General features: G+C 38.9%; 1 protein-coding gene across 1 annotated transcript; it reads left to right on the top strand.

Moving 5' to 3' along the window:
* LOC113360171 lies at positions 1 to 26,451 on the top strand. Its single transcript, XM_026603709.1, has 3 exons — positions 1 to 258; positions 13,320 to 13,835; positions 25,915 to 26,451. The coding sequence occupies exons 1-3, from the start codon at positions 1 to 3 to the stop codon at positions 26,449 to 26,451; spliced, it is 1,311 nt and encodes a 436-aa protein (XP_026459494.1).
* The last annotated feature ends 586 nt before the right edge of the window (positions 26,452 to 27,037 follow it).

Here is a 27,037-nt window from a genome sequence, read left to right as displayed (position 1 = left end):
ATGGATGGTGGGCTTCGACTACGAGGTCGGTTATGTGTACCCTTGGATGTCCAGTTGAGACGTGAGGTATTAGATGGAGCTCATCGTAGTCGCTCCACTATCCATCCTGGAGCTACAAAAATGTATAAGGATTTGCGTAGACATTTTTGGTGGAAAAGTATGAAGCGAGATATTGCAGAATATGTTTCTAAATGCCGAACATGTCAACAAGTTAAGATTGAGCACCAAAAGCCAGCTGGAGAATTACAACCACTCCCAGTACTAGAATGAAAATGGGAAAATATTTCCATGGATTTTATAGTTGGAGTACCGAGATCAAAGAGAGGACATGACTCTATTTGGGTAATAGTGGAAAGGTTGACTAAGTCGGCACACTTCTTACCAGTGCATACTACCTGGAACGTAGATAGATTATGAAAGCTCTATGTAGAGAAGATTGTGGTATTGCATGGAAAGCCAGTCTCAATTGTTTCTGATAGGGGTGCGCAATTCACTTCCAAATTTTGGAGAAGCTTTCAACAAGCTTTGGGTTCATATTTGGATTTTAGTACTTCATTTCATCCTCAGACTGATGGTCAGACATAGAGAGTTAATGAAGGAGATGAAATACAACAACCTAAATATATGTCATCCTAACCTCGTCTCATTTAATGAAGGAGAAGATGCTAGAATAACTCCAGTCTCAAATGATAGCATGAATCCAGGTACCATATGATGTTTTCATGGAATGCGTACTCCTCATAAATTCGTATACCACCATCTAAGTCTAGAATATATAAGAAAGTTTGATTACTATGACTCGACCCCGCACAGCAGGTTCCCAATAGGTCCCATCCTATCAGGAACCCAGAATTTCTTCCTGAGTTGAGATCATAGTAACCTAGTCATACTGCTAATACTGAACAATCAAGCATAATATGCAAACGACCAATCTCCCCACATATATTCGATAATTGGGGGATTATTATTCTCCGCTACCCAGTGATACCCTGATGTGTCCCGCAGGTACCCTCAAGGCAGAGAGTCATTCCCCCTATAGTAAAATAGGTATAAAATAGTAATATCAACCCACAGCTGCCTCCAGACAACTTCTAGGGTCTATGTAATCTATAGGTTGCTTTGACCTATAGTAATATTGGGTACCAATCTTCACCTATGTACGAGTGTGTGAACTTCCCCACCTATAAACGCTTAGCGAGAATTCGTGGAGAACACAGACAATCCTCGCGAGGAGGCTAGACAATGCATATACGCAACATACAGAATCAATTGCACTCAAACATGTATTGCATAAGAACAAACAGCTACATTCGAACATGCTCAAAATTAATAAGACACATCATGCTCTCCATTTAAAGTAACTTAATGATTACAAGAGAGTTACAAGAGTTCCCACATGTTCTGAAGACAAGCCTCGCCTACCTCAAGATTCTCAATCCACTGGTTCATCCTTTGAATTGATCGTTGTTAAATAAAGACTAATTGTTAATCACATAAGCACACTAAGAATTAGCCGAAAGGCTCATATCATAATCTCATATAATTATCTAGTTATAAGCTAAGTGAACTATCTAATGGTTCTAATCCCATGTTCTACACCTTTTCATTATCTACCTTTAGCATAACAAAGGTTTACTAATTTAATTAAATTGATTTTATAGTCCATTAGATAGTTCTAATGAGTTTCTACAACTTTATAGAAGGAACCAAAGGTCAATTCAGACCATAAGTGGTCCAAAAACTTTAATTAAGAATTCTAGCCAAAGGCCCAAGTATACTAAGCCATCCCATTAAACTAAGGTCTAGTTCACCAAAATCAACTAACGGTCACTGACGGTCAAAATGGTCAACTAATAGTCAACGTCCAAGGTCAGGTCAACAGTCCAAGTCAAAAGGTCAAGTCTGGTCTACTGAGTCAAGTCCTGGTCAAGGTAAGTGTAGGATCAGAATCTCGCAGCAATGATGTCTCAGCGAAATTATTAACAACACAACACGTCAGTGTCGCAGAACAACTTCAGAAACGACATAATAAACGACATCAGCTAAATCATGAGAAAAGTGTGACGATCCTGCGAAAATAAGGAAGTTTGCGAGATTAGTATTTGTAAGGTTGCGAGAACGTCGCAAACCATATCTGAAAATAAAGGACATATTAGCTGTCATCCACTATGTAATTTCCTATAAATAGTCGTTCGGTTGTAAAGGAAAGGGGAGAGATCTTTTCTGAGTGAGAAGCAAGTAAATATGAGAGAGAAAATCTAGAGCAGTGATTATTCTTGATTCCTTTATCTTTTCTTGTAAGATTGTTCAAAGATTCATCAATAAAATTAAGATTGTTAATCCAAAAATGAGTTGAATGTTTATGAAATCTTATGAGGGGTGTAGTGTAGGATTTCCTGCAACTACATAATGACGCTAGAAACAGGGACTGAAGATTGAAAATTGAAGATTGTTGTTGAGATTGTTCAAATCAAGAAAGTGATTAAACAAATCAGTGAACCAGTTAAAAGAAAAATGATTAGAGTCAATGAAGATGACAAAAGATTGGAGTTTAATATGATAAGAAAAACAATGGTTAATGAATTCCATGAAAACATCAAAGGAAGGATACATAAACGAGATTTTGAAGGAAGGAAGGTTATGGCGGTAGAAAAATATCACCCTTGAAAGATTGGGAAAAGCAAAAAATCATATTCATGGAAGCAGAAATACCAAAAGAAAATTTGAGCCACACATCTCCATTGGTTATTACAGTACCTATTACACGAAAAAAGAAGGGGACAACAACAAAATCCATGGAAGAATGGATATTAAACAGAACTTTAGTCGATACGGGAAGTTCAGTGGATATAATATTCTATCATGCGTTCAAAGGAATGGGATTCAAAGATGAAGAAATGTCTTGTTCAACATATCTTGTTCATGGCTTTGGAAAATCCACAACAAAACCTAAAGGAGAAATAGTGGTGTGAATTCCACTAGGAGAGATCGAAACACAAGTAACACTATGTGTAGTGGATATGGAATCACCATATAACATGTTGTTGGGGAGACCATGAATACACGCAATTAAAGTTGTAGCATCAACGTTGCATCAATGCATCAGGTTCCCCATGCCAAATGGAGTAGGTGAAATTAGAGGAGATATTGACAATGCGGAATTATGTTATCAAATTGAAGTAAAGCATTATGAAGGACGAGCAAAAAAGCGACAATTTCGCAGAAAAATAGCAAAGGAGGCAAAGAAAGAGGAAGAATTTAGAGTGTACATGATTAGAGAAAAATAAGGTAAAGGAATACCCAACGAAATTTCGGAGGAAGGAGATAGACCTGCGAAGATGATAAAAGAGCCAACACCAATGGGAGAAGCCAAGGCCAGTTACACTGCGGCAGAACCAACAAAAGAAGTAAATGTCGGGACTATGGAAGAACCCCTAATACTGAGGATTGGAACCAAGATGGACGCAGAAGAGGAAGAAAGAACTGTCAATCTTTTGCGGGAATATAAAGATATTTTTGCGGGAAGCATGGATGAGATACCTGGAATAGATCCGTCAATTGCATGTCATAAGTTGGAGATTAACAAGAATGTAAGACCATTTAAACAGCGAATAAGAAAAATCGCAACGACCTACCATCCTCAAATAAAAGAAGAATTACAGAAAATGCTTGAGGCGGGAATTATAAGAGAAGCTAAATACCCAGAGTGGATAGAAAACATGGTTGTTGTTCCAAAGAAGAATAAAGGGATAAGAATTTGCATAGATTTCACTGATTTAAACAAGGCTTGCCCTAAAGATAGTTTTCCATTGCCGGATATTCCTCAAATGGTTGAATCAGCAGCGGGAAATGATAGAGTATCTTCTTTAGATGGGTACAAAGGTTAAAACCAAATCCCTCTCGCTGAAGAAGATCAAGAGCATACTGCTTTTTTCGCTCCAAGAGGTTTATACTGTTATACAAAAATGCTGTTTGGTTTGCGAAATGCAGGAGCAACGTATCAAAGAATGGTAGAGAAGGTGTTCGCGAAATGGATACACAAAACATTAGAGGTGTACGTGGATGACATGTTGGTGAATAGTAAAGAAGCCAAAGATCATGTACAAGATTTGAGGGAGATTTTTGAACAGATGCGGCATCATAACATTAAACTGAACCCTGAAAAATGCATTTTTAGGGTTGCATCGGGAAAATTCTTAGGCTACATTGTATCAAAAGAAGGAATACAATTTGATCCATAAAAGGTACAAGCAGTTCGTGACATGCCAACACCGGAAACGATAAATAATGTACAAAAATTGAACGGACTTTTAGCTTCGCTATGAAGATTCATTTCACGATCATCCGACAAATGTAAACATTTTTTTAATATACTCAAGAAGGGTGCGAAATTCAAATGGACTTATGAATGTGAAAAAGCTTTTCAAGGGATCAAAGAACACCTCATGAATACATCTATTTTACAAAAGGCAGAACCAAGAGAAGAACTATTGATCTATCTTGCGACAACATCACATGCTTTAAGCGCTGTGTTATTGCGAACGGATGCAGGAGTGGAAAAGCCCATTTATTACATCAGCAAAACATTTAATGCTGCAGAGAGGAATTATTCAAAGATTGAGAAGATAATTTTAGCATTAGTATACGCCGCATTTAAACTTCGCATATATTTTCAAGCACACAAAATAAGGGTGCTAACAAAAGTACCAATTGAATCAGTGATGAAGAATTCAAAAAGATCAGGTAGGGTGGAGAGGCGGAATGCACAAGTAGGACATTTCGAAATCAAATATGAAATATTATCTTCACCAAAATCACAAGTTGTCGCAGATTTCTTAGCAGAATTTCCTTTAGAAGATGATGAAGCGGTGAAGGAAATGATGGATATAGAAGAAGAACATGGAGATCCAAAAGACTTATTAACATAACCAAATAGATGGGAGATATTGGTAGATGGATCATCAAATGGGGAAGGCAATGGGGTTGGAATTGTTTTAATCTCGCCAGAAGGAGCGAAGATGGCTTTTTCATTCAGATTGGAATTTGCATCCACTAATAACGAAACGAAATATGAAGTTGTCATACATGCCTTAAAGTTCGCAATAGAAATGAAACTAGAAAATGCCAGGATCACTAGTGATTCGAAGCTAGTTATTCACCAAATAAAGGGAGAGTACACTACAAATGAACCATCCTTGAAAAAATACAAGAAGCTCGTTGAAGAATTGTCAGCGAAAATCCCAAAGATAAAATGGAGGCACATTTCAAGGAAGGATAACAGACTCGCAGACGCTTTTGCTTTCATCTCAAGCATGATGACAGATCCAACTGCGAGATGCATAAAAATACAGACACTTCTGTCACCATCAATCAATAAATAAATAAGAAGAAGTGAACGTAATGATGATGGAAGGTGGAGAAGAAGAACAAACGAACAATATCGCAGATTGGAGAACAGAGTTTCGTGCATATTTGGCGAAAGGAGAAACACCAAGAAACATATTGGAAGCACACAAGTTAAAAAGTCGCGCAACAAATTATGAATTAAGAGATGGGCTGCTATACCGAAAATCCTTTAATGGACCATCACTCAGATGTTTGACACGAGAAGAAGGAGAAAATGTGCTAAAAATGTTACATAGTGGGGATGCTGGCAATCATAGCGGGGGAAGATCTTTGGCACATATAGCAAAAATGCAAGGGTATTACTGGCCATACATGCACAAAGATGCAAAACAAGTATCAAGACGTTGCGAAGATTGTCAGCGGCACGGAAAGAAAATACATGCACCTGGAGCACCATTGTCATCTTCAACCAGTGTATGGCCTTTGGGAAAGTGGGGCTTAGATATTGTGGGGCCATTTTTACCAGGATCTGGAAAAAGAAGATACTTAATAGTCGCAACAGATTATTTCACAAAATGGACAGAAGTAAAGGCAGTACAACATATTCGCGACAAAGATATCTTTACATTCATATTCGAAAATATCATTTGCAGATTCGGAATTCCCGCGCAGTTGGTATCTGATAATGGGAAACAGTTTTAAGGACAGAACATAGAAATGTTACTTAATGCATTTAAGATAAAATGTGGAAAGTCTACTCCTATGTATCCACAAGCTAATGGACAGGCAGAGGCAACAAACAAAACGATTGCAGATATATTAAAGAAAAAATTAGAAGGACATCATAGAGCATGGTGCGAACAAGTACATAATGCAGTATGGTCTTATAACACAACTAGGAGAGAAGCTACTGGAATGTCACCTTTTTGTTTAACATACAGAGTTGAAGCGGTGTAACCAATAGAAGTTGTTATTCCGACGACAAAGAGAGAAGATTGGGAGAAAAATCTTAGTGCGGGTTTGATCTTAAGCAAACTTGATGAGTTAGAATAAAAAAGAGAAAGAGACTTATAGCATATGGAGAATTATCAGCGAAGATTAGCCAGAGAATATAATAAACGTGTCAAAGTACGCGAATTTCAACCAGGAGATTTAGTTCTGCGAGAGACACCAATATATCAGCGAGAAAATGGTGGAAAGTTAGCGAAAAAATGGGATGGACCTTACATCATTAAGGAAATAGTTGGGACAAGAGCTTATAAATTAATGGATCCAGAAGGTAGAGATATTGGTCATAGACTTGACATACCATGGAACAGATTGTACTTAAAGAGATATTATCCATAAGAAGCTTTGAGAAATTCCGTATGACGCAACAAAACGATTACGAATAAACATTCAATGAAAGAATAGTTGCGAGATTATTCATATCAAAACAAGATCATGATATGCGAAACTTTCGCAGAGATAATCATAGAACAATGACAAAATAGAAAGGGAGAACCTTTATAGCGTACACCCTAGTCCGTGAATAAAATTTCGCAAGAGGCAAATGTAAGACCTAAAGTACGTCATATAAGGGGGTACCTGTTGCATGGCTCAGGGAAAGGCTACACCGCCCCCGGAACCTGAGTCATGGAGATTTGGGGTCAATAAAGCCCATTCGGGAGAGGCACCTTGGATTCTCAACTTAAGCATATGACTTAGGTTGGGCGACTATGGTAATAAGGACTCTCCCAAGGAGTGCAGCATCTGACCAAGGCGTCGAGGTATACGGTTGAGTCAAGAGTGCCAGGGGCGTCTGGAGCGTACCTTTCCATTCTTGAGAAGTCTTGGCTTATACTGCACTCGGCCCGAAGAAAACCCCACTTAGGGTGCAGTCTCGTAACCATAAACCCTATAGGTAAAAGGGATAAGAGGCTGCGAAAACAACTAGTTGTTGTTAAGACCGGGTGGGAGGAGCCAACCTTGTATGGTAGAGGTACGCCTCCTTGAAGGGGCAACCAGGGGGAGATAAGAGCGGCACCCTCCATTAGGGAGATGATAAGTGTCTTAAAACGCAAATGTCATGAGGCTTTTTACTCACAAGGGTATTAAGGCTTGTCATATTTGTGCGACAATCCTGAAGAGGCAATAATACTAAAGAGAAATCTAACACGAGATCAATGGGTTTTCGTATGAAAGTGCGAAGACGTCCTGCGATTTCGCCGCACAACAACAATGTCATGGGGCTTTATTTTCGCAAGAATATTTAGGCCTGTCATATTGTCGCAACAATCCTGAAGAGGCAATAATACAAAAGAAAAGGTTAAGGCAAGGTCAATGGGTTTTTGCATGAAAATGCAAGGACGTCCTGCGATTTTGTCGCAATAACAAGAGGTGGCATAATAAGACCTTTAATTAGGAAGGAAAAATAAGACCACACGACAAAACAAAATATTTATAAGTATTCATAACAGATCATTTCTCGCAAGAAAGATAATGAGAGGCAAGTATGGGAATCAGTAAACAAGAGGCATTATCTTTCTCGCCAGCAAAATATTAAAAGAGAAAATTAATTCCAAAGTTGGTTGAAGAATATTATTCGCAAGAAATAATAAAGATGAAACTGTTCAAGAAGATAGAACTAGATAAGAAACTCTTCGCCAATGTTCTCATTATCGCCAGCCTTTTCTTCATTTCGATTCTGATCTTCACCAATAATAATTTCTTTGAGAGGGACTTCTTTTTCGCCGCCATCTTGATTATCGCCAGCAATTACTTCTTTAGAAGGGATTTCTTTTCCGCTTCCATCTTGATTAGCACCAGCAGTTGCTTCCTTAGAAGAGATCTCTTCTTCATCTTCCAAAAGATTATTCTCTCCACCACTTTCATAATCATAATCACTGTCCGCAGGACGAGGAATTTCATCATCATCTACTTCCAAAGGTTCAATTGATGTAGGAGGAAGAGATTTGGATAATAAAATATCATTCACAAGAACTTCAGCCCGGAGATGAACTTGACGAATAAGTGCTCTCTGATGATTCCTATCTTGAATATCCTTAAAGTAAGCAAGATAATCAAGTCTTCTTTCTGCTCGGTTGCGAGAACCAGTAAGGACAGAAACGAGTAGTGCATTTTCTTTGCGAATTTTGGCATATTTAGCTCCCAAAACAGAAATGGAGGAATGAATATTTTCTCAGACTCTGCGAAAAGTAGAATACAAAATTTCAGTAAGATGAAGAACTCAAAAGGGTATGACAAAGAAAAGATAGTTAAGGCAGTCAAACTATTATGACTACCTTCCTTTTGCTAAATAAGGTGTTGAATCAAGGTCAAACAACTATTCTCCCAACGGTCCATCGCATCATCAAATTTATCTCCAACTAAACCTTTAAGTCGAGAATGAAGATTTTTCTCTTTAGAAATAAGAAATGCATTTTTCTTCGCAAGTGAAGAATAAATTCTTCTAATTTGGAATATTGTTCTTTAAGTTGGTTCGCCTTTACACTGAAAGTTATTCTACCTTGAATGAGTGTATCTATTTCAGCGATAGATGACTCTGTTACTTCTTTAAGTTCATTTCTCAAAGAGCGAAGAGATTGTTCTTGGTCATCACATACTTTATGAAGGATGCTAAGTTGTTGCGAAGATATCGCCATCTTGTTTAAACAAGTTCGCTTCTCTTGAGATAACGTTTTATTCTCATCTGGTAAAGTTTTTATCCCTAGATTAGCTTTAGTTAAAGAATAAGAGAGGCGAGATATTTCATTACTTAATAAATTTTGCCTCTGAACTAATTGGGTATTTTCATTGGTAAGATTATTTATATGATTAACAGAATATGAATAAAGGTTATCTAATTGGTTATATTGATCCGTCAAAATCTCTTTATCAACACGGGCTTCTTCAACAACAGATTCAAATTGATATCTCTCCATTATTCGTTTCTGGTTTAAGGCTTAACATGCGAAAAAGGGATTTCAAGGACAATTAAATATGGAAAGGATAAAATCATTAAAAAGGCAAATTGAAGACACAGATAAGGAAATCATACCTCTCAGTTCATCATTCTTCTTGCGAAGATTGTCGCGATCTAGCAAAACATTATGGAGCTTTTGATTTTCGAGACGAAGAGCATTACACTCTAAAGTCATCATTTGGAGATTCTTATTCAAGGTTTCAACCTCTTTTTCCAAAGCTGTTTGAGAAGCAACTCTGTCAGAGCCAAAATACTTACTCAGAGTTTCGCAAACACCAGACTTGACAGGATCAATGAGAGCCTTCTTATCATCCAGAACCTCAGACAAAACTTTGAAAGCAATATTTAAAGGAAGAGTCTCAGGTAGAGAACTGGCAATGATAGAAGATTGGGAAACATTATCAATAGGAGGAGAAGAAGTTTCATTCACAGAAGGATTAATAAGGGGGGTTTCAATCATTGAAAGGTCAGTTGAAGGGATGAAATCTGAGGCAACCTTTTCGTGAATTGGAGATAATGGTTTAATTTGCGAAGATGTCGCAGGAGATTTTGAAGGGATAAGTAAGTGAAAGGGAACAAAGGTTTCAACGGTTTTGAGGTGGCGAGATTTCTTGAGAGGTTTGTTGGCATCCTTATCACCCTGCGAATAACAATCCAGATAAGAAACAGAGGCAACAATATTGTTATTAAAAAAGAATAATGTTTCTTACTACATTATGATCCGCAGACTTTCTTTTGTTTACAATAACCTTATGCTGCGATTTGGAAATATTAGGGTTCTGAACCGTAAATTTGGTGTTAGAGGCGTTTTTGCTGAAATAACAACAGTATGGGAATCACATAAACAACATCAAATAAGGCAGTAAGCAAGATCAATTTCAGTAAGCAAGATCAATTTCAGTAAGCAAGATCAATTTCAGCAAAACCCATAAGAAAGAAAAAAGAAAACTAACCTCGATGAATCCATGGAATACACCAGCAGGAAGATTAATTCGTAAAAATAAAAAATAAGAAAATTACGAACAGTAAAGATCTACAGAGGGAACAATATGCGAATGGACGAAGAATTAAGAAGATTGAAGAAGGAAGATAGAAGAAAAATTACAGCAGAGGAATTTACAGAGAAAATGATGAAGTTGCAGAGAAGATGAAAAAGAGAATAAAAAAGAAAAAAAAGGAGAGTAAGAAGAGTATATATAGAGGAGATTTTCGAGAAGATAAACACAATTAATGCGAAAAGACGTGAGCGGTTGAAAAGCAGCGGTTACAGAAGACGTGTCAAGAAACAGATAGGAGAAAAGATACGTGTGATAAATGCAGAATATGAAGTGATGGATAGCTGCGGCATTTCTCACATCGTTATCTACTTCGCAGAGAAGATATGAGAAGAGGCAAGATGTAGGATCAGAATCTCGCAACAATGATGTCTCAGCGAAATTATTAACAATACAACACGACAGTGTCGCAGAACAACTTCAGAAACGACATAATAAACGACATCAGCCAAATCATGAGAAAAGTGTGATGATCCTGAGAAAATAAGGAAGTTTGCGAGATTAGTATTTGTAAGGTTGCGAGAATGTCGTAAACCATATCTGAAAATAAAGGACAGATTAGCTGTCATCCACTATGTAATTTCCTATAAATAGCCGTTCGGTTGTAAAGAAAAGGGGAGAGATCTTTTCCGAGTGAGAAGCAAGTAAATAGGAGAGAGAAAATCTAGAGCAGTGGTTATTCTTGATTCCTTTATCTTTTCTTGTAAGATTGTTCAAAGATTCATCAATAAATTAAGATTGTTAATCCAAAAATGAGTTGAATGTTAATGAAATCTTATGAGGGGTGCAGTGTAGGATTTCCTGCAACTACAGTAAGGTCTCTGAGTCAACTCAAGGTTAGACTGATTAAACTCAGTCAGATACACTAAGTTAGGTTAACAAATTGAGTCAGCTAAACTGACTGGGATGACTAATATGCCCAAGTGTCAAGAAACAGAAGTTCATAAAATCATTACCATAAATATAAATGCACAAAGACCAACTCTAACAGAAGACACACTCTTAGTTCTATCTCACACCAATTCTAACTACTGTCTTGATTACATACATAACTAAAACATTTCTTCCTTGATTCAGTTCAATCACTATAATCACTATTTCTAACTCTAGTTCCAATACACGACCAAACTATCCAATCCAACAACATCACTACTATCAGTTCACTTGGGATATCATTCCATCATCAGACTCATCTTGAATTATAACACCAATACCATTCTCTCGCTCAGTTCATTATAACCCAATATAACTCCCCGTAACCATTCCTGCCACTGAAATTGACCTTCCCAAACCACCAGCAACTTAACCCCATTCCTTTTTCCGCCTAACTTGCACAGTTCATACACCACCAGTTAGGGCTCCTCCAGCAATTACAATTCTGCATATTGATGACCGACAGCTTCAATTCATTTAATCCACAACAACTCAACTGCACCAACACTACTAAACCTTAACTTGAACCACCTCCATTACAATTTACAACTCCACCTGCATCTAAAGCAACAACCTCCAAAAAATTATCCAACCAATATCATTTTATTTCTCAGTTCATTACAACCAGGTTCAGCATCAATACAATCATCGCCTCCACATGTATCTCATTCATCTACAACTTTTTTTCATTATCAGTTGAGAACAAAATCACTTAATTGCAGATTCACATAATCTTATTCAATGACTTGCAAAACCCGTACCTGATCATACATCTCCTAATTCATACATCTAACCTTCAATTCATGCCACAATATCCACCTGCAACTTTCACAGTTCACCACTTCCAGCTCCTCTCTTCCTCCACCAGTTCAACACTACTCAAACTCTACCAACCCCTGCACATCTGTAACTTCAGAATCCCTTGTAGTTCCAATATAATCTAAACTTCACTATCCAGTACTTGTGGTTATCTTCATCTCCTGTAACTTAATCCCAACTGTAACTTCTCAATTCCAAAACACAAACCAAAACCCTAACTCTAAATCATCAATTCATCTTCCTTCCAGTTTCTGTAAGTATTCAATCACTTCATGAACCCTAACCAAATTGGGGAAGAACAGAACATAAACCCTAATTCATCAACTCATCACCTAAACCATAATTCTACTAAAATTCTACCTCATCCAACAAATTAACACAAAAACCATCCAATAAAACAACCAATTAACGAACAATTGCACACAAAACTAATTTAATTCAACGAAACCCTAATTTAACTTTTTCTTTCGATTCCACATCAAAACAGTTTCACTTCATCGATTTGACGAAAACCCTTCTTTTCTTCATCCATCAGCAACACTAAATCATCATCAGTTCTACACGAACCCTAACTTCAGAAACCTTAACTTCAATTCAAGATTAACATCACCTTCTTCTTCCCCTTACGATTGAACAACACCAGTTCTAACTTCGTCTTCTTTGATTCATCAAGCTACCTAATTTTCTATGAACATCTCACACAAGAATAACTCAGTTCTTCTGAAATGAGATCGACAGAAAGAAGGAGAAACATAATAGAGAAGAAGAAGAAAAATAGAGAGAAGGAAAAGAGAAAGAATGGGTTTTGTTCGATCTAGTTTGAGGGGATAAGACCAAGGAATTTCACTGACACACCCACTCGATTTATAAGGGCATCCCAGATTGGTCTAATGTATTTTCCCTTCGTACTTATGCGATGATATCTTATTCGTCCGGTATCCGAATGACACGTTCGAGTAGTCCATTATGCCTAACTTTTCGAGACTTATTCAATGATACTAGTTTCGTATCTAAATCGTTGTTATATTAATTTATATTAATTAAAATCTACATAAACTAATCGAGTCATTAGCGGTTAATTCGTCTCTTGACCGGTCTAATAGCAGTGACGAGCTTGAGGATCGTTACTACCAGCGTGTGGGGTAGAAGTGGGTGAATAAAGATTTTTGGGGCCTGATTTGGTTCATCTCACTACGGAGAAGATCTTAGTGGTTAAGGATTGTCTTCGTAAAGCTCAGAGTAGACAGAAAATTTATGCAGATAGGAAGCGTCGACCATTACCTCTTGAAGTAGGAGATGAGGTATTACTCAAGGTGTCTGCTATGAAAGGAGTAATGAGGTTTGGGAAGAAAGGTAAATTGGCTCCTAGATTTATTGGACCTTTTCCTATAACTAAGAAGATTGGAAATGTGGCATACCAGTTGGAGTTACCACCACAGTTATCTTGTGTCCACAACGTATTTCATGTTTCTATGCTACGTAGACACTTAAGAGATGGGGAGCGAGCTCAAAAAGCAGACCTTAGTGAGTTGGTTGTGAAACCGGATGCATCCTATGAAGATGAGGGTATTCGTATTTTAGAACGAAAAGTTAGGCAACTACGGTCTCGAGCAATTCCATTTGTCAAAGTGCAATGGAATTCACAGGACGAGCGAGAAGCTTCGTGGGAGCGTGAGGATGTTATTCGTCATTCTCACCCGCAACTTTTTAATAACGTGGTAATTTTAATTCCGGGGACGGAATCCTTTTCTAGTGGGGTAGACTATAATAGCCAACCATTTTGATTTAGCTGTAGATATATAGTTTTAGGATGGTAAGACGGCCCTTATAGAATTAAAGGATTTATATAGTTATCTCTTAAGAAACTGATTAGGTTTTGACCTGTTCTTTAACTCCCTAATCGTGGAAGACGGATTCAAAGAATATAAAAATCATAACTCGTAGAAAGGGAACGATAAGAATTAGGCGGCTGTATTGTATAGCAGACCTAATAAGGATTTGGAGAAAACAAGGGTTCATTGTGTCTACTGTGGTAAGGGTTTTATTTGGATTGTCCGTATCTAGATTTCTTATTATTGTTCTCTTATAACCATGTAATTTTGTGGTGATTCCTTTTGTATTTAGGATTCGTTTCAGTGAAGTGATTGCTTCTTGGGAAGATTGGCTACAGTTGCTTGGTATTGAGGCAAGTTCACTTTGTTTCTGTATTAGGACAAATTTAGGGGTGTTTAACTTGACTTAATAATCTTGTAGAGTTATAGGGTTTTGATTGAATTAGAATTTTAATTTGAGACTAATTTCTACTGATAGCATCTTTTAAGGTAAGTTACGGTTAAGAAATCCTTTTATGTGATTTTAGATGGTGGATTTTCGACAAAGGCTAAATTCGTAAGCTCATAATCATACGAAACTCTGGTTCAGCAATCGGACGTGAGTATCGAGACACGAGTCTCTCATCGAATTCTCAACATGGAGTACTTTCTCTCAGAGTACATGTAGATATGAAGTCTCACGACTGGACAACGGCATATCTCATGAATACTGAATACTTTCAGTGATTATTTCTATATAGCATCACGTGATGGACGGCTCCTAGACAACTTGCTTTGCTAGTATAGAGCGATAACGTCTTAAGGAACAAACAACGAGTTTACCCTGACTATATAAAAGATATGATTTACCGACAAGCTCATATCGGGATGATTAACGCTCCTAGACAGCTTGCTCTGCTAGTATAGAGCCACAAAGTTAATTATTCCTAATTACAATCGCTCTTATTCCATGGTCGAATCCACGACTGGTCCCATGGAATGGCGATAACAATTGTTCTGATTCTATGATCGAATCCACGACTTGATCTCATAGAATAGCAATAACTATATTCTCATTACTCCGATTTCATGATCGAGTCCACAACTGGTCTCGTAAATGGTAATAGATAAATCTTAATTACTCCGATTCTATGGTCGAATCTACGATCCCATGGAATGGTAATGCTCACTTTATTATTCTGAATTCGTAGTCGAATCCTCAGCTGATCCAATGAATTAATAATAAACATCTTATTTCTCAGTTTTGTGAATTATTCTCCATCGAATTCCACAATTGGTAATAAATAATCAACAACCGGGCATCTGAGCTACCTCTAAGTAAGCCCCGATTCAAATGGTAAAAGTGTATTCAACGATGATACACTAACAATCACCGCACGAACGAGTATTTCAAAAATACAACGAAACGATGAACCTATGCAAAATAGAGAAGAAAATAATAAATAATTAAAATATTGACCAGGGTGCTGGGAGCACGGACACACGACCAACCGACCGTGTCGTGGTCAATCCCACGCCAGTTTTTATATTTTAATGCATTTTTATTATTTTTCATGATTTGATGAAAATTCTCTCATTTTACCAAATTTCCTTCGTCTCGAGGAAACTCCTCGGTTTCATGGTACTTCCATAACTCCATAAAAAATAATATAAAATTAAGGAAAGGAGTGTGGGGCGTGACCATTGGCCAACCGGCCATGCCTTGGTCCCAACCGGCCCCACACCCACGGTTCCTTATTATTTTATTATTATTATTTCTCTAATTTCATGAAAAAACTCCTTGATTTCATGGTATTTTTGCATAAATCATCAAATAATAATAAAATAAATTATGAAAACTTGTGGGACCGGGCCTTGGCCGTCCGGCCATGCCCTATCCGGTCCCACACGCCCATTTGTTTTATTATTAGTTTTCCTTGAATTCATCAAATTCCTTGATTTCATGGTATTTCTCTCAAATTAGGAAAAATTCCCTCAAATCATCAAAAATACCTAAAAAATATTAAAAAAATCATGGAAACTCGTAGGACCGGGCCCAAGCCGGCCGGCCATGTCTCCACGGTCCCACACGCCCTTGTTTTTATTATTTTAATATTTTTTGCTTCCCTGAACTCATGAAAACTCCTTCAGTTCATGGAAACTCCCTAAATTCATCAAATTTCTCAAAATTCATGAATTTTTCATAAATTCATTATAAAATTAGGGAAACTTGTGGGACCGGGCCCTGGCCGGCCAGTCATGCCATCTACGGTCCCACACGCCCTTGTTTTATTATTTTAATATCTTTTGGTTCCTTGAACTCATGAAAACTCCTTCAATTCATGGAAACTCCCAAAATTCATCAAATTTCTCAAAATTCATGAATTTTTCATAAAATCATCAAAATATTATAAAATTAAGGAAAAGGCACCACGGGACCGTGGTCACGACCGGACGACCATGCCTTGACCACGGCGGTCCCACGCCTCCTCATTCCTTATTTTATAATTATTTTTCATCATCTCATTGTGTTTTTCCTCAGTTTCGTCGAAACCCTAATTTTGGCATATTTTCACAAATGGATTCTCAATTGCACATCAGAAAATATCAAAATTCTCAGGATTGAGACGCGAACGCCTTGGGGACACGAGCACGCTATCTTTACCGACCAAGATTGGCTCTTTGGCTCACGGAAGCCGGTCCCATCAATTTTCACAGTTTTGACCTAATTTGCACAATTGCTCGTATTAGGTCCAAAACTCTCCCAAACACTTTGGATTTTAATGAAGTGATCATCAGGCGGTCACGGGTCAACCCAGGGACGATTTCATGACTCCATGGTCGGTCCCTCGCCTCGTCATAATTAATTAGGTTTTCTCACCTAAGGCTCAGACGAGCATTTTCGAATAAATGATTAAACCAGCATTTAATCATTCTTTCATCAACAAATCGTCAACTCTTCAGGAGTTCTTTGTATTTGCTCACATGAGCATATGGACACTACATGGTTGAACCACGATCCCATGTATTCGCTCCCTTCTTCGTTCCATGGTTAAACTTCTGACGAACCATGAATTGATCATCAATTGATCAAATTAGGGTTTCTGAATCCAAGGATCATCATTCCAGATTCCAACCTTAATAATTTTATGACGACCTCATGATCATTAATTTTATTAATTATGCTCGGTTTAACGACCAGTATTCTAATTAATATTTTTGGTACGCTGCCAATAACCCATCAGATGAGCAACACATGCTCAGACGATCAAATATTCAACAATTCATCACATGATAAACACTTGCTCAGATGATAAATATTTGCTCAAACCAAGGAATATTGGTTCAACAATCAATATTCAACGATCCATCGAATGATCAATACTTGCTCACTTCATCGTAAGAACTATACCTCTGTCTCATGACATGTTCAATTCATGAGTTTCAGAACATCATGTTCAACTCAACGATTACATGGAATCATCGTCCAATCAAACCACAAAGTCATCAATCGCCTAACAAACCACGAGACGTCAATCGTGTCACTTGGGGGATCTCTCTTAGGGTTTTTGGTCTGGCGGTCTATGGTACATGTTTTTAAACACACGATAGAATGTGAGCAAGTCGTGCAATCAGTTGAAGGAATTCACGAGGTAGTGGGTGGAAAATCGACCAAGTCTCCACACGTTAAGCAACTGGTTTCAAACACGATCTCCACTTCCCCACTCCTTGATTCCATCAACTGTCACACTTCATGGAATCATGGTGTCTACAATTCCAGCAATATAAACAATACTCTGAATCATGATTGAATCATCAGCATCATCAGTATCATCAATCTCACGTCAAACTGACAACACGAGATCATCAACTCATCAATTGAGCAATTTCAATCATTCAGAGCTTATCATATTCATAATTCACACACCCACAATCTTTGATTACCATTGATTCCACACATTTCTCAGCTTCCCTCCTGCAGATCAACCCATCCTCTCTTGTGACCGAATTTACTATGGAACGGTCATTGTCTTGATTTAGGCCGGAGTACTACATATTGATCTCTCGAATCTAAAGCACCCCCTTTGCAACGGTGCATCTGTGTGAGGTTTAACATTTCGCTCGGTTCGAGGAGTCTCCTCCGTACGCTCATCTCCTCAATTCCTTAAAAACCAGCAAATCGTTTTTCCCCATCTACAGATTGGCGACCACAGTGGGAGATCATTCTCTCGGTTGCAATCTCACAATTTCACAAGATGGTTGATCTCAGGTCAGGATCAGTTATGAATCTTAACACAAACCGTGCTAGCAGTAGCAACAACAACAATCGGTTATCCCGGAGACAATTTCGACCTCCAACACTGATGGTGGTGACACTACTCCTCCTCACGCCGAAGGTCATCCACTGTCCGGACGACACCCTGAAGAAGTCAGAGGAGATACACCGCCTACTATTGTTGATCTTATCAAAGCGCAGGAGACTCTTGCAAAGAACCAGACTGACATGGCTGTTACACAGAAGGAGCTGTATAATTATCTCAAAACTCTTACTGACAAGATGTCAGAGAAGACTCAAGAGAAGGGAAAGGAGAAGTAGAAATCCTCAGACGACGGTCCTGAAGTAATTCCAATCCATACAGTAGAAGACGACGAAGTCCACAAAACTGCTGCAGACAACTCATCAGCGAAGGGATCATCGAATTTCATCACTCACGAGGATCTGGAGCACCTTTTGGAGAACCATGGAAAATGCAAGACATCGCATGACCATCGTCATCAACCTCCTTATCCTGCCGCTACGCAGAGGATTTCACTCCCCAAAGGTTACGTTTCTCCAACTTTCACCTTGTATGATGGAACTGGCAATGCTCGGGAACATGTCTCTCGTTTTCTCGAAGCCTTGGAAACATGAACATAATCATGTCGTCCGTCTCAAGGAATTCTCAAAATCTCTGAAAGGCAGATCATACACCTGGTATAACAACATCACACCAGGGACCATCAACAATTGGGGAGAAATGGTTAACGCATTTTACAGGAAATACTTCTTCGTGTCAGAACAAGTCACCCTCTCCGACCTTGGAAGAATGTTTCAGAGGGTCAGTGAAAATCCCAATGATTATGTAAAAAGGTTCAGAGTCCAAGCCCTGGATTTTCATGACCCAAACGTCACAGAGCAACAACTGGTGTACTTGTGCATCAATGGCATGCTCCCGGTCTACAGGGCCTTGCTAGAAAACCTTCGATTCCAGACTTTCTCAGAACTTCACGAAGCTGCGAAGAGGTCGGCAACCACTGCACCCGCTCTTTTGGAAAGAGCAAAGTCTACAAAGACTGAAGATTCAAAAGACACTCGAGGAAGCAGGCGTCTGATCAACAAGCAGTATAACCTGCAACCTTCAACAAATGCTGTCGCGGAAGGGAGTAAGCGAAAAGCAGAACCACAACACAAGCCGACTTCCTCCACCCCTTCAAAGACACACAAGAAGGAAAATTCGAAAATCCCTCCTCAGCATACGGAAGATCCAGAAGCACCTGATTTTCCCTGTTCACTGAAAGAAGTTAATGAACTACTCGATGCCTAGATTCAAGACGGCGCAATCAAATTGCCTTATGTCAAGAAGGAACCAACTGAAGAGGCCATGGAAAATTCTCGGTATTGTCGCTTCCATAGATACGTCATCCATCCAACGAGTGATTGCAAAATTTTGAAGCGCATATTCAAAGAAAAGGTCGAATCAGGAGAGCTCAACCTGAGGACTGAAGGGGTGCACAAAAACCCCCTCCCAGTTAGAACTTTTACCATCTCCGAACCTCTTGTCAAGGAAACGGTCCAATCTCTGATCGAACATGTCTGCGAGCTGTTGTATCTTTCGAAAGATCAAAGGAAAGACATGTTTGATGCACTGAACCACATCGTGTCCGGAAGACGTCCGCTGATCCAAGAGACTGCCACCGGACCTTCAACCACCGACACAGAAATGTATGACTGGGGACTGCTCACCACAGTGCACATTAAAGGAAAAGAGTTCAAGAGGGCGTTCATCGATGTTGGTACCGCCGTCAACATCATCCCTTTGAAGACTCTCAGAGCTGCTGGTATTACTCGACGGGAAGACTCCCACGCTCCCATAGCAATCAGGGACCATGAAGGAATCTCCAGAAACGCATACGGCTTCATCACTCTCAAAATTACAGAAAGATCGATCTGCACTGAGGCCAAGTTTTTCATAATCCGGGAAGACCCTGGATACGACATGGTCCTTGGGAGAACTTGGATTCATGCTGAAAGGACAACGGTGCCTTCAACACATCCTGTCATCGACAAGGATTCCGAGTCGGAAGACGAAGCAGAGGACGCACCACCGTTTGAGCATCTGGAAGAAGTAAAAACTCTGATGGGACTTACGCAAGAACTTGGAGATAATATGTACACCTTTTTCAGAAGGTTTCGAGCTCAGGCAAGTCTTATTCCTCCTCTTGCTCCAATATTACCAATGTTCAAATACGCTACTATGGTCCAGGGACTTCTCCCCATGAATAATTTAGCAGTCATCAAAAGCTACGAGTGGGTGACTTCACCTCAACAGTATTACACTCAATGGTTGGGTTCAAAACTTCTTCAAATCGGTCACTCCATCGAGAGGTTTATTGCTGAATACTTGAATAAGCATGATCAAAACTATGCTGGATACTCCCTTTCGCGCGAGTGTTCATACGGGCCACAATCGAGGAATTCCATCAAACATGGAATTCCGAATCAGCGGAAGATATTCAAGGCACGATCGACCAAGCCTAGCAAGTTTCATGAAGGGGACCTGGTTCTCAAAGCAGTTCAGCGCGGTCTTCATTCTTCAAGGAACTCCAATTGGGAAGGACCATTCATGGTCACTGAATCCGTGGCCGGAGGATACAAATTGACCAACACAGATGACAGAACCCTACCAGTAATTCAAGAAAATTGGCTCAAGGCGTTTATCTGAAATTATCAGACATTTAAGGTATTGGGCGTTTGAAGCACTCATGATGTTGGGATTTAACATTTAGGATTTTCTTTCATTTGTATTTCAATTCCTCCAAAACATTTGCAATACTTTCAATCAGTATTTGAATTCAGCAATTTATCAAAATTCAGTTCATATTTCGTAAAAGAAAATCTCTATCAAATCTACAAGAAAATCCTCAACCATCAGTCAATCCAAAACCATCTAAATATCAAAAACCCAAGTATAAACCTCAATCTCTCATAAATTCAGAAGTTCAAGAGATCAGCAAGAAAAGGCTTTCGCTCATCAGCATCCTTCAAGATTTGCAAAGCCGCCCTCTCCTTGTTCAACTCCTCAGTCAACTTGGCAATCTTGTCCTCCCTCTGCTTTACAACATCGTTCGGAAAGGGTATGTTCTTCTCACATGAATCCTTGATAATGTTTATTTGCTTACGAAGCCATTTCACGTTGAGGCCAAGTCTTTCTGAATTCTCCAAGTTAAACTCCCAATCAAAGAGTATATCTGGAGTCACGGTATTCCTGGGTCTCGTATGCATATCACTCACGACACGCAAGATAACGCCTACTTGCATGATTAAAGCATAAGCACGCCCAGGGTTCCTGTCAACGATCATATGGCCGGACTTCTTCCATATCGTCTCATACAAGCGTGCATGTCCAATGGGAATGCTGAATCCACCGACCAGTTCATGATACGGGAGTGAAGTGTTAAAGGGAGGATCGAAAGAGACCCCTGAAGTTGGATATTCATACACTATTATACGGTTCTCGGTCACTGGAGTGGCTCCCACGACTAAAGCAACAGTTCCTTCGGTATTCTCCGCTGCTGTCTCGGTTTCTTCTATCACTGAGGCAACAACCATCTAGGTTTCCATAACAGCAGTAGAGACCTTCTCATGGACTTGAAATACAGGGATGGTTGTCTCTTCATCAATAATTCCGGAATAGTTAGGGTTATCATCGTTGGCTCCAGCATCCTCACCTTCGGTATTTAGCACCTAATACGAAGATTACATGAGGTTAGAGTCACGAATCCAAAGGGGATTATGAAACACAGTATACCATAAAGGCAACATCATCAAGGTTCATCATACTACATTCAAGGCATGAGCAAATAACATGAAAGTTATGAAAACACCTTTTACGATGAGTCCGTCTGAAGAAACTGAACTCTGCCCTGTACTAGGAGACGAACTGGGAGCAATCTACAAGGAATCCTAGGATGGTTCATATTCCATTCTCTTCGTATGGATGTCCTCTATGACATGTCAAAATTTCATGACAATCCAATGAACGGGCGGGTAGATGTGGCCAAAATATTAAGTGATCCGCAATCTGAAAAGTTCTGGAAGTCTCCTGGAAGTTTACTATTTCGCCTTTTTCAAGATCTGAATGTGCTCAAAACTTAAAAATCTTCTGTTTAAAGCTTGAGAATTTTCCGGGCTTGAATTTGCACATGCAGATCATCAAAATCCGACTCCGGACGAAGATTCTACAGCGTTTTTACTAAAAGTGGGGTTCTGAATTTTCTGACGACGAAGTTCGACTAAGTTTTCATATATTCACATGGGTTCTCATTCATTCATTCACAAGTCAGCATTTTTATACTTATATGAAGAATATACAGGATATATACTTACTTTAGGAGTCTTCAAAGTGTCCAAGGGGTTGGAATTGTCCACATCAACGACAAGAGGAACATCACTTCCATCCGGTTCCGAATCTTGGGAATTACCTCCATTCCCCTTCCCAGAGGATGATTGAGTTCCAGAATTCTTCATCTCCATGACGACATCCTCCTGTACACGTCCTTTACAATCAATATTTTCATCTAGGAAGCACTACATTTGAACATGTGAATCAATACTTACAGTTTCCTCGTCACTCAAATCAGCAATTGCTTGTTCAGTAGCAGAAAATTGAAGACCTTCAAGACTTGATGGAGTAAAATTCTGCAACAAAATTAACAATGTTGGCTTCATGATTCTAACGCTAATAGCAATGAAAGTCACAGTGAGAAATATTGGAAACTCACCAAAGCACCAACTGGGGACTTTACGGTATTAGGTAACAGCTTATAACCTTTATGCCTGCCTTCTCCGCCATGAATAACCTCCTCAGTCTCTGATAAATCTACACCGATTCGAGGTCGTATATTACGACCGTCCTGTGGTGAAATCCAGTAATATAATCAGAATACAGTTCTTATAATTTCGTGAAGATTATATGAAGAAACATACCTGAAAGCATCCTGGAGACGACTTTCGTTTATCACCAGAAAGATACTTCAATCTTGGTCGACTGGAAATTATCTCAGCCGAAGGAAGATCCTTGAATGGAGGTCTGGGAAATCTTACAAAGCCACACAAACGCCCAAGTTGCTGGTCCCAGAATTCTACATAACCTGGGGTTACATAGGCGAATCTATCAGAACCAGGAAACCAGTAGCTATTCCCTTCCACGTGAGTATGATCCAAATGAGTCCTGAGTTTCTCAACTGATGGCTTCCTTCTCCGTATGTTTGGAACACAATGATCCATACCCATTTGTCGAGCTGCTCTATCAATATTGTACTCCTCCACTGAAAGCTCTCCAAACGTGACTGATATCAAATGACCAGGAGTGCAAATCAACATGAAAGATCTTTCGCCATCACTCAGATGCATACAAGACGTCAAACTCGTGCCTTCTCCAGTATTGAAAGTCATCGGCTGAGAAACATAATCAGGGACTGACACCCACGGGCGAAAATTGAACTCAGATTCTTCATCCAACACATCAATAAAGCGTATTTTAGAACGAGGCTGCTTGGTGGACCAACGCATGATCCTAGCATTATCTTTCTCATGGGAAGTATGGAGCGCATCAATATTCGGTCCTTGCAGAACATTACGTGGAGTAGGTGCATATTTCTTAAAATGCTCCCACATCAAAGCTTGAAGAAACATCGTGTTGGCATAACATTCAATCTTCATAGATCCGTTCGACATACTGGAGTCTATAGTCAAGGAGTCCAGGTTGTAATACAAGGAGCCTAAGAATAAACTACCTATCGGAAGTTGCTCACCTTGAGCCATCTTAATAGCAAAGGGAACCACAAAAGGCTTCAACAAGTTTCCACTGTCTTCAAAAACGTCTCTGGACAACCATAAACATAAGAAAGCAGCAATGGGTAACGTACCATCGATGGGTTTATCAGAAACCTCGTCTTTGGGCCACCAGTGTGTCAACCAGGAAGCATAGCATCCTTTACTACCAGCCTTATTCGTTTTCTCCATTGCAACTGTCAAGACATGAGAAACGACGGTCTCCTCATCTTAAAGATCCCCAGGAAGATTGCCCGTCATCGGGAGATGCATCAGAGCCGCCACGTCTTCCAAGGTAATGGTAAACTCTTCCCATCTACATATGAAAGTGTGAGTAGGAATGCACCAACGATAAAACATAGCCACAATACCAATTGCGTCATGATAAATGAACAACTCTCCAGAAGCTTTAATAGCTCTCGTCACATGCGCTTGGTCGAGCATAGTCCTCACATGAGGAAAACCCAACATATGCCTCGCCCAGCCGGCAAATTTCTCCAAAGGTCGTCGAGAAAGCTTAAACTCTATGATTGATGATGCGAAGACCCCTCGTTCAAGACAAAATCGAATCATTGTCTTAAGAGTCACCAACTTCTTCTAAGTAACAGTTCTGGGATTTATCAAAAGACGATACACTGGGGATTTCAAATGTTGCTCAGCTCCTGGGATATCTTTTTCAAATAATGCATCATCTATGTTTGGGAAATTCTTTATCCCAGGGATTTCTTCTTTGTCTCCCCAAACGGAAGTTTCATCCATGCATGTCTCATCTCTGGAGATACCATCATCAACGCACATCTCTTCCCTCGAGGCGTCGTCAGCCTGGGAATTGGACATCTTTGCTAAGTAGCTGAAAAGGTTCACACTACATTCTACTTCAGTATGCCCTCCAGATATAAATCAAGGAAATACAAGCAAAAGATGGTAACTCTTAACTCTTACCTTTTATACTTCCACTAACAATGGTGATAGTAATACTAGAGTTACCACCTCAAAATCGTTCGTCTCTTCGAAAACTACAAAAAACGAACGAAACTTTGTTAATTTCAAAACTGATTTTTCATAAAATCACGGACACAATTTTCATAATGTGAACATTCACACAACTGACCTATGAAGTTTACAATAATAAAATATTTCATCATAAATATATTGTCTATCTTCGAAGGTTCCTCAAAACCCACGTTTCTGGTTTTTCGAAAAAGCAGCAATTGATGCAACTAGCATACATAAACTCTCAAGGATTTTATTTGATGAAAACAAACTCATGAAAATAAAATATATCATCATATTATGCACAATATATGTCACGGCTTCATATACATATATAATTTTTTTTTATTTTTTTATTTTTCCTTCGTATCGTCGTTATTTGTCTTTAAAACGAAGGTTTATTTCAAAAAATATTGTGAAAGCTCACATACATATGATAAAGTTTTGTATTTACATGAAAGCTCATAAGAAAAATTTTATCACTGGACACAAGTGCATCACGTGATGGACGGCTCCTAGACAGCTTGCTCTGCTAGTATAGAGCGATAACGTCTTCAGGAACAAACAACGAGTTTACCCTGACTATATAAAAGATATGACTTACCGACAAGCTCATATCGGGATGATTAATGCTCCTAGACAGCTTGCTCTACAGTATGGAGCCACAAAGTCAATTATTTCTAATTGCTCATATTCCATGGTCGAATCCACGACTGGTCCCATGGAATGGCGATAACAATTGTTCTGATTGTATGATCGAATCCACGGCTTGATCTCATAGAATAACAATAACTATATTATCTCATTACTCTGATTTCATGATTGACATGAAATCCACAACTGGTCTCATAAATGGTAATAGATAAATCTTAATTAGTCCGATTATATGGTAATAGACAGAAAATTTATGCAGATAGGAAGCGTCGACCATTACCTCTTGAAGTCGGAGATGAGGTATTACTCAAGGTGTCTGCTGTGAAAGGAGTAATGAGGTTTGAGAAGAAAGGTAAATTGGCTCCTAGATTTATTGGACCTTTTCCTATAACTAAGAAGATTGGAAATGTGGCATACCAGTTGGAGTTACCACCGCAGTTATCTTGTGTCCACAACGTATTTCATGTTTCTATGCTACGTAGACACTTAAGAGATGGGGAGCGAGCTCAAAAAGCAAACCTTAGTGAGTTAGTTGTGAAACCGGATGCCACCTATGAAGATGAGGGTATTCGTATTTTAGAACGACAAGTTAGGCAACTATGGTCTCGAGCAATTCCATTTGTCAAAGTGCAATGGAATTCACAGGACGAGCGAGAAGCTTTGTGGGAGCGTGAGGATGTTATTCGTCGTTCTCACCCGCAACTTTTTAATAACGTGGTAATTTTAATTCCAGGGACGGAATCCTTTTCTAGTGGGGTAGACTATAATAGCCAACCATTTTGATTTAGCTATAGATATATAGTTTTAGGATGGTAAGATGGCCCTTATAGAATTAAAGGATTTATATAGTTATCTCTTAAGAAACTGATTAGGTTTTGACCTGTTCTTTAACTCCCTAATCGTGGAAGACGGATTCAAAGAATATAAAAATCATAACTTGTAGAAAGGGAACGATAAGAATTAGGCGGCTGTATTTTATAGCAGACCTAATAAGGATTTGGAGAAAAGAAGGTTTCATTATGTCTACTATGGTAAGGGTTTTATTTGGATTGTCCGTATCTAGATTTCTTATTATTGTTCTCTTTGTAACCATGTAATTTTTTGGTGATTCCTTTTGTATTTAGGATTCGTTTCAGTGAAGTGATTGCTTCTTGGGAAGATTGGATACAATTGCTTGGTATTGAGGCAATTTCACTTTGTTCTGTATTAGGACAAATTTAGGGGTGTTTAACTTGACTTAATAATCTTGTAGAGTTATAGGGTTTTGATTGAATTAGAATTTTAATTTGAGCCTAATTTCTACTGATAGCATCTTTTAAGGTAAGTTAAGGTTAACAAATCCTTTTATGTGATTGTAGATGGTGGATTT

This window comes from Papaver somniferum, chromosome 3, assembly GCF_003573695.1.
Source record: "Papaver somniferum cultivar HN1 chromosome 3, ASM357369v1, whole genome shotgun sequence".
NCBI classification, from domain to species: Eukaryota; Viridiplantae; Streptophyta; class Magnoliopsida; order Ranunculales; family Papaveraceae; genus Papaver; species Papaver somniferum.
The sequence above is the reverse complement of the archived record's forward strand: the minus strand, read 5'-3'. Positions and strand labels throughout refer to the sequence as shown.